Source organism: Rhincodon typus, chromosome 10 (genome assembly GCF_021869965.1).
Source record: "Rhincodon typus isolate 14 chromosome 10, sRhiTyp1.1, whole genome shotgun sequence".
Classification (NCBI taxonomy): domain Eukaryota; kingdom Metazoa; phylum Chordata; class Chondrichthyes; order Orectolobiformes; family Rhincodontidae; genus Rhincodon; species Rhincodon typus.
The window spans coordinates 70097634-70107373 of record NC_063341.1 but is presented as its reverse complement, the minus strand read 5'-3'; the positions used below and the strand labels follow the sequence as shown (position 1 = coordinate 70107373).

Sequence of the window (9740 nt, the reverse complement as noted above, 5' to 3'; positions counted from 1 at the left end):
TATATGGGGCACAAATTTTTAAATGGACAGTAGGCACTGACAGAGATCTCAGAACCTTGTAGTGAACCACAAGCACCAAGAAGGTAACACCAATTTGCATTAATATAACAATTTTAAAAGTGAAACTTCACAAGGTAATTAAATAGCAAAAGGCATTCAAATGGCTGCTAACTCTTCACAGATAGTAGAGGCTTACACATAACACTTCACCTTTAATTGCGCATTTTCCAGTTTGAGATTGGAGTTTTCCAAGTTGCTGTTGTGTAATTTGTTGAGAAATTCATGGCTTGTGGATCTGCTTCTTTCTGTAGCTCTCTGAAACTGTTCCTCGAGACCAGCCACCTGACTGTTTATTGAAAAGATTAAATTGTTTAACATTAACATTTGCAAAACAGCACCATGAAGTAAGCATCATTTTGTAAGCAGTTTCTTACACGCACACAACTCTTGGTCTATGTTGCAATTTGGAAATGCATCGTCAAACTATCATACAGTAAACTGCAAGGTGAGACACCAAGTGGGACCGAGAGCTGAAATCCTGAGCTCCAAGGTTGCCATAGAGTTTTCATCAGGTTTTGTCAGCTGTACTCCAACTCTCTCAGCGCCTACCATACTCTCCTGGCCCCTATCCCACTCCTCTCTCTCAGAACCTACCCCACTCCCTCAACCCCTACCCCACTCTCTCAGCCTCCTACCCTACCCAGCTCTCTCAGCCTCCTACCCTACCCCACTCTCTCAGCCTCTTACCCTACCCCACTCCACTCTCTCAGCCTCCTACCCAACTCTCTCAGCCTCCTACCCCACTCCACTCTCTTAGCCCCCTACCCCACCTCTCTCAGTCCCCTACCCCACTCTCTTAGCCCCTACCCCACTCTCTCAGCCCCCTACCCCACTCTCTCAGCCTCCTGCCCCACTCTCTCAGCCTCCTACCCCACTCTCTCAGCCTCCTACCTCACTCTCTAAGCCCCCTACCTCACTCTGTCAGCCTCCTACCCCAATCTCCCAGCCCCCTACCCCCTCCCAGATCCCAAGCTCACTCTCTCAGTCCCCCACTCCACTCTCCCAGCGCCCTACCTCACTCTCCCAGCACCCCCATCCCACTCTTTTACCCCACCCCACTTTCTCAGCCCTCTATCCAACTCCCTTAGCCCCCTACCTCACTCTCCCAGCCCCCTACCCCTCTCCCTTACCCTCATCTCACTCTCTCAGACTCAAAGCCTACTCTCTCAGTGGTGACAGTGGGGCCGGTGAGGGGGTGACGGTGGCGAGAGTGGGCCTTTCGCATGGCAGTGATGGCATCCTCCTGGGTGTCCTAGCAATTGATGCGGCACCTGCACCATTGTGGAGATGGGACTTGGGACTCTGAGAATCTTTTTTTTCTTGTTTACCTTAAGACCCTGGTAAATCTTTTAATTCTGGTCTTTGTAACCAATTGGGTGCCAGTGAATGGGGACTTTGTGCTCTCTTTGCTGTACTTATGTATTCCTAAACTTAGTACGTGCGACAAATTAATCTAATCTAATCCAATCTCTTGTATTTGACATTTCCACCCTGGGAAAGAAACTCCAATTATATACCTTATCCAAGCCTTGTAATTTTATATACTTCTGTCAGGTCATTCCCTTAACCTCCAATGCTCCAGCAAAAAGAATTCAAGTTTGTCCAACCTCTCCTCACAGCTCATACACTCCAATCCAGGCAACACCCTGGTAAACCTCCTTTGCACCCTCTCCAAAGCCTCCACATCCTTCCTATTGAGTGGCAATCAGAACTGCACACAGTGCAGTTCGCTGTTCTCTTTACTCAACAGACAATAAAGCAAAAGAAAATGATCCAAGTGATCAGAGTACAATTAATTCCATTTGAGAAAAGGTGAAAATTGTCAGTGTGAGGACTGAATTTATTGCAATTCACCACATTTATTAAATTCTAACAAATCGGGTTGACTCACTGGGAGAGAGAAAATTTTTCAGTTTCCAACTGGGCCCTTTCATCAAAAGCCAAATCATGTTGTTTCTTCCAGCTGTCAATGTCCAGTCGCACCTCTAGCAGCTTCAGATCCTGAAATGTTTCACGGCACACAAAAAGAAACCGGGTAATTTTTTCAGAGATAGCAGGAACAACAGATGCTGCAGAATCTGAGATAACAAGGTGTAGAGCTGGATGAACACAGCAGGCCAAGCAGCATCAGAGGAGCAGGTAATTTTGTTCAGATGTTTAACCAGAAAGAGAAGGGAAGACACAAAGGTTTGGTCTGCGGTGTGTTCGGAGTTGCTGAGATCACATTTGACATGAGCTTAATGTCCTGGGCTGGAGATGGTGGGGTGCCAAAATTGTAACTAAGGGTGCAGCCAAGTTAATGTTACTACCCTCTTTACCCGCTGGAATTATCGAATTCAGAACAAACTGATGCTCAAACCGAATAAAAACCGAAAGAACTGCGGATGCTGCAAATCAGGAACAAACACAGAAGTTGCTGGAAAAGCTCAGCAGGTCTGGCAGCATCTGTGAAGAAAAAAACAGAGTTAATGCTTTGGGTCCAGTGACCCTTCCTCGGAACTGATGGTAGCTGAGCAAACGTCGGTTTATATTCAGAAAATAGGGAGGGAGATGGGGTAGGGAGTAAATGATAGGTTAGAGCCTAAAGAGATCTGGCTGGGGAGTGAATAGCTGTTAATGGGACTATCAGGCTATGTGATGGCAGGCTATGTGATAACGAGGCCTAGTGTGTGGGATAGGAGGCTGGGACATGGAAGAGTTTAGGCCCTAAAATTATTGAATTCGATATTGAGTCGGAGCGCTGTAGGGTCCCCAAACAGAAAATGAGGTGTTGTTCCTCCAGCTTGCGTTGAGGTTCCCTGGAACACTCAAACCAAACTCCTTTTGGACTCTACATTTCAAACACTCAAGAGGACAAAAATTTTTCGTGTTTGCAACGGTAAGAAGCAAAAAGTAAATTTCCCATTGCCATAAATAGTATATTCAATAGATACCTTTTCCTTGACCTGGGAATTAAGGTCTTCCACAGCAGCTTCAAATCTCTCTGCTCTCTTTCTTTGAGCCCGTGTTGCCTTCTTTAGAACCTCTTCGTCCGCAGCAAGCTGCTCTTCCAGAGCTACCAGCTGTGATTTAAGGTGGGTGATCTGCAACTTCTGGCCAGTTACAGTGCCCTCAAATTTCTGAAATTTTTTGAATGATAGAGCAACATTTCACAGAATAGCCACAAGATGTCCTCAGGCACACACAAAACAGAAACACAGGAATTGACTGGCAACAGGACATTAGGACCCAATACAAAACACAGCAGGAGGATAAATAAATAGCACAGCGGGTCTAGCTACGCCCCAAGGACTGCAGAGGTTCAAGTAGGCAGCTCGCCACCTCTTTCTCAAGGACAATTAAGGATGGCCAATAAATACTGGCCTAATCGGTGATGACCATTTCCCATGAATGAATTAAAACACTGTACATTATAGTTTTAAAAATATAGATTTCCAATCATTTGTAATAACAATCAATAAAACTTTAAATCATTGTAGTTGTAATTGATGTATGTGTAATAAATTGGAAATTTTATTATAAAATCATAGAATCCCTGCAGTGTGGAAGCAGACCATTCAGCCCATCAAGTCCACACTGACCCTCAGAAGAGCATCCCACCCAGACCCACGCCCCTACCCTATCCCTATAATCCTGCATTTCCCATGGCTAACCCACCTAGCCTGCACATCCCTGGACACTATGGGGCAATTTAGCATGGCCAATTCTCCTAACCTGCACATCTTTGGACTGTGGGAGAAAACCGGAGGAAATCCACGCAGGCATGGGGAGAATGTGCAAACTCCACACAGACAGACACAAAAAGGTGGAATCAAACCCATTTCCCAGCTACTGTGAGGCAGCAGTGTTAACCACTGAGGCACCATGCCACCTGTATCCCACATGGCCTTCATATTTTCCCTCAATTTAAAGGCCATTCCAAGATATTATAATCTCAGAAACGAAACTGGCTCAAAGCAAGGAAGATGGTACAATTGAACGCCAGACTTGGAAAATCAATTGAAATGTGTCAAAAGGAGAACAGATGAAGAGGCACAGTAGCTAAATAAAAGGTGGAGGACACTGGATGGCTCAAATGGGTTCCATCTGTGCTGATCTGTATATAAAGTAATTATTAAAATTCTTTGATAATAGATAACAAGGTGTGGAGCTGGATGAACACAGCAGGCCAAGCAGCATCAGAGAAGCAGGAAAGCTGACGTTTCGGGTCTGGACCCTCCTTTCTGAAGAAGGGATTACTTTATATACAGATCAGCACAGATGGAACCCATTTGAGCCATCCAGTGTCCTCCACCTTTTATTTAGCTACTGTGCCTCTTCATCTGTTCTCCTTTTGACACATCTCAATTGATTTTCCAAGTCTGGCGTTCAATTGTACCATCTTCCTTGCTTTGAGCCAGTTTCGTTTCTGAGATTATAATATCTTGGAATGGCCTTTAAATTGAGGGAAAATATGAAGGCCATGTGAGTTGTGGCTCAGTCTACCTAGGTAGTGGGATTCCTAAAGATTATGTGGAGCCTAGACTGTATGAAAATGAAAGTGCACGGCATTCACATCTGCAGCCAATGGAAAAGGCAGCTGGTCAGTGTCTATCTTGAAAGCGTCCCCATACCAGGGAAGTGTTAAGAACTTCAGTTTGTAAAAAGGTATACTTTGAATTTTCCATTTGATTTCAGAATAGGATAAAACTGTGGTTTAAAAAACATCTAACTACCATTTCTACCTGGATACAAGGCCTATGTGGTACATGTTGTCACAGGAAAGGGTACAGAGCAAGCCACTGTAAAGATCAGGTTCCAGGCTTCCCTAAGTCACAGGTGGGTTAGTCAGTCAGGGCCTGGGTTAGTTATAGTGGTGTTTAGAGAGACAGAGACAGACAGACAGAGAGACAGAAAGACAGAGACAAAGACAGAAAAAGAGACATCAAACAGAGAGTGAAAGAAAGAGGAAAAGAAAGAAAGAAAACTACAGGTCCAAGTCTTTATAGTTCACTGTTTCAAAAAGTGGGTAGAATCTCACAATCATAAGACGAACATTGAACAGTACAGCACAGGAAAAGGCCCTTTGGCCCATCATGTCTTTACCAACATTGATGCTATTCCAAGATAATCCCTGCTGCCTGCACACAGTCTACATCCCTCTATTTCCTGAATGTTCATGTGTTTGTCGAAATGCATCTTAAACTTTGCTATCATATCTGATTCTACCACTTCTTCTGGCAACGAGTTCTGGGCACCTACCATCCTATGTGTAAAAATACTGCCTCGCACATCACTTCCCTTCTCACTTTAAAACTATGGCCCCTAGTATTTGACATTTCTGCCCTGGGAAAAAGACTCTGACTATCCACTCTATCTCTGCCCCTCACAATTTTATATACTACTAGCAGGTTTTGACAGTCTAGCACAAACAAATCAAGTTTGTCCAAACTCTCATTACAGCTAATACACTCCAATCCAGGCAATGTCCTGTAAACCCCTTCTGCACCATCTCTAATGCCTTCACATCCTTCCTACAACGTGGCGACCAGAACTGCACACAATACTTAAAGTGTGGCCAAACTAAATAAAGTCTAATACAATTTTGCCAACTTTTATACTCAATGTCCTGACTGAAGAATGCCGTACACCTCCTATATCACCTTTTCCACTGATTTGCCACTTTCAGGGAGCTGTGGACTGCAGCCAACATCCCTCAGTATATCAGTGCTCCTAAGGGGCCTGTCATTGACTGTATACTTTCCTCTTGCATTTGATCTCCCAAAATGTATCACCTCACACTTGCCTGGATTGAACACTGAATTGAAAAAAAAACTGAATCCATGATGAGTTGAAATGGGGCTGAAAATTCACCTCGTTTGAACTAGGGAGAGGTTCTCCATCAATACTTTCACTATGAAGAATTGTTCTTGGAGCAGACGTTAGCAAGGTGACAAAGGAAAAGAACAGAACTGAACCCTTGGGAGCTAAGAATCACTTAGGACTGATTTGTGAATTTCACATCGACTTATCATCATAGAATCCCCACAGTATGGAATCAGGCCATTCAGCCCATCGAGTCCATACCGACCTTCCGAAGAGCATCCCACCTGACCCATCCCCTCACCCTATCCCTGCAATCCTGCATTTCCCATTTCTTCACCTCTAATCCACCTCGCCTGCACACTACTGGCAATTTAGCATGGCCAATCCACCTAACCTGCACAGCTTTGGACCAGAGATAGTAGGAACTGCAGATGCTGGAGAATCCGGGAGGAAACCCACGCAGACAGGGGAGAATGTGCAAGCTGCACACAGACAGTCGCCCAAGGGTGAAATCGAACCTGAGTCCCTGGCACTGTGAGGCAGCAGTGCTAAGCAATGAGTCACTGTGCCATTTACTTAAAGGTCAACACAACATATGTGAAGTGTGTTCTTCTGGGTGCTAAAAGTAAAGCAGTTTTCAATGGTTAAGTTGTCTGTAAAGATTCTGTTCAGGCAACAGTAACTTTTGTCCTTTCTTCTCTTAAATGGTGAAATCTTGTATCGTTGTTTAAGTACAAGCTTCTTTTTAAAAGTTATTTGCCCCTATGTTGATCTAACGCAGAATCTTGCAATTGGCATGTCACCTTGCCCTAGAATTGCCCGAGAGAGAAATTCTCAACCCTACTCCTGCCAATCACCCTGATTACTTTAAACAAACATCCCTTAACCTTTTCATATCTAGGGATTGTAACCCAGTCTCCCATTATTATAAGCAAGTCTCTCCATCATGACTACATCCCTGCTGAATGATCGAGTATTGTTTGACCATCTGCTCTTCCAGATGTTAATTAGGCAGATTATGTGAAAAGGGTGAAAATACAATTCAAATGAAACAGTAATTTGCGTCGATAGCATTTTATTTCTTTTGTAATATACTCAATCAATTTTATGAAACCTCTCAGGTAATTAAGATTAAAGATTAAATATAATAGTGCATTTGTGTTTATATTTAGTCGTGAAATTTCTGGCTTGTCCAATTAGCAGGATCAACGATTGTTTCAGAAATTTGAATTAGTGCCATTAGTCTCTGAGGGAGAAGATTTAGTGTTGGGCAATAATGTTTACACAACACACATTACAATCACAATCAAAAGTAATCTGCAGCTGATTCAAAATTTCAAAGCACAGCCCATGTCTCTTCCACCTGAATGGTTTGTGACCCGATCTGAGTCACACTGTCGAGGTTTCTGTCATTGTACAGGCTTGGCAATCCTCATTTTAAACTGAGACAACAAGGTGCAGAGCTGGATGAACACAGCAGGCCGAGCAGCATCATAGGAGCAGAAGAGTTTGCAAGTTCAGTTGACAGGTTTCTTAAGTGTCACTTGTAGTGAATGCTACCATAAGAATTACCTGTTCTAATGGAAACTGTTGGCTCCCCAACAGGAGCAATGAAGTGCTCATTAAGCAATCCCTGATTAAGAGCTGCCATGCAAATTGTGGTTTGGCAAAGAATGTAGAAAGGAAAGCAAATTTTCTGGGAGAAATTCTGCCCCTTTCTTCAACTGTGTGTCATTTCAGTTCTTAAAGTTGGGACAACTTGCACATCATAGACATCAATATACAAGCATCATGTATTTAGCCTGCAGCACAGTAGATAAGTAGTGCTTGCTCATATTGAGTGAGAGGACAGCTAACCTCTACAAGGATAAATGCCAGCAGTATACAACTCTAAAATAGGGATTGGTGCCCTCTGTATATCCAAAAACAGGTCTAACCAGTGTTTAATCACTCCACTGCAAGCAAATTATGTCATAGAGTCAGAATCATAGAGCTGTACAGCAGGAAAACAGATCCTTCAGTCCAACTCATTCATGCCGACCGGATATCCTAAGTTAATCTAGTCCCATTGCCAGCATTTAGTCCATATCCCTCTATACCCTTCCTATTCATATACCCATCCAGATGCTTTTTAAATGTTGCAATTGTACCAGCCTCCACCACTTCCTCTGGTTGCTCATTTCATACACAAACCACCTTCTGCATGAAGAAGTTGCCCCTTAGGTCCCTTTTAAATCTTTCCCTTCTCACCTTAAACCTATGCCGTCTAGTTTTGGACTCCTCTATCCTGGGGAAAAGACCCTGGCCTTTCACCCTATTCATGCCCCTCATGATTTTATAAACTTCTATAAAGTCACCCCTCAGCCTCCGAAGCTCCAGGGAAAATGGCCCCAGCCTATTCAGCCTCTCCCTATAGCTTAAACCCTCCAACCCTGGTAACATCCTTGTAAATCTTTTCTGAACCCTTTCATGTTTCACAACATTCTTCTTATAGCAGGGAGACCAGAATTGAACGCAGTATTCCAAAAATGGCCAAACCAATGTCCTGTACAGCCTCAACATGACCTCCCAACTCACATACTCCATGCACTGACCAATAAAGGCAAGCTTACCAAACGCCTTATTCACTATCCTATCTACCTGCAACTCCACTTTCAAGGAACTATGAACCTGCCCTCCAAGGTCTCGTTGTTCAGCTCCCCACAACCTTATCATTAAGTGTATAAATCCTGCCCTAATTTGCCTTTCCAAAATACAGCACCTTACATTTATCTAAATAAAACTCCATCTGCCACCCCTCAGTCCATTGGCCCATCTAATCAAGATCACATTATACTCTGAGGTAACCTTCTTCACTGTCCACCACACCACCAATTTTGGTGTCATCTGCAAACTTATTAGCCATACCTCCTATGATGAGAAGCAGTGGATCCAACACCACTGGTCACAGGCCTCCAGTCTGACAAGCAACCCTCCACCACCACCCTCTGTCTTCTTTCTTCAAGCCACTTCTGTATCTAAATGGCTAGTTCTCCCTGTATTCCATGTGCTCTAACCTCGCTAATCAGTCTGCCATGAGGAACCTTGTCGAATGCCTGACTGAAATCTATTTGGATCACGTCCAGCGCTCTGCTCTCACCAATCCACTTTGTTACTTCTTCAAAAAACTCAATCAAGTTAGTGAGATACATTTTCCCACGCACAAAGCCATACTGACTCAAGTCTTCCGGCACCTCACCTGTGGCTATCGCTGATACAAATATCTCAGCAAGGGGCCAAGCAATCACTTCCCTCGCTTCCCACAGGGTTCTAGGGATTTATCCACCTTTATGCATTTTAAGATGTCCAGCACCTCCTCCTCTGTAATATGGACATTTTTCAAGAGGTCGCTATTTATTTCCCCATGTCTTCTACCTTCCATATCCTTCTCCACAGTAAACACTGATGTAAAATACTCATTTAGTATCTCCCCCATCTCCTGCAGTTCCATACATAGGTGGTCTTGTTGATTTTTAAGGGGCCCTTTTCCCTCTGTAGTTATTCTTTTGTCCTTAATGTATTTTAGAATCCCTTTGGATTCTCTTTAACCCTATTTGCCAAAGCTATTTCATGTCCCCTTTTTGCCTTCCTGATTTCCCTCTTAACTATACTTCTACTGCCTTATACTTTTCTAGAGATTTCCCTGAGACAACTGGTGCTGGAATTAGAGATAGTAAGAACTGCAGATGCTGGAGTCAGAGATAACAGTGTGGATCTGGAGGAACACAGCAGGCCAGGCAGCATCAGAGGAACAGGAAAGCTGACGTTTCAGGTCTGAAGAAGAGTCCTGACCCAAAACGTCAACTTTCCTGCTCCTCTGATGCTGCCTGGCCTGC

The 9740-nt window shown here is 43.8% G+C and overlaps 1 protein-coding gene across 1 annotated transcript in view; it reads right to left on the bottom strand.

The window, feature by feature from the left end:
• Window positions 1-9740, bottom strand: part of LOC109935475 (protein BCAP-like) — a 193305-nt gene that overhangs the window by 169891 nt on the left and 13674 nt on the right. The window contains exons 7-9 of the mRNA XM_020534118.2: window positions 2994-3179; window positions 1952-2061; window positions 211-346 (exon numbers count right to left, since the gene is read on the bottom strand). Coding sequence (XP_020389707.1) covers window positions 211-346; window positions 1952-2061; window positions 2994-3179 — 432 coding nt within the window. The remainder of the gene's footprint in view (window positions 1-210; window positions 347-1951; window positions 2062-2993; window positions 3180-9740) is intronic.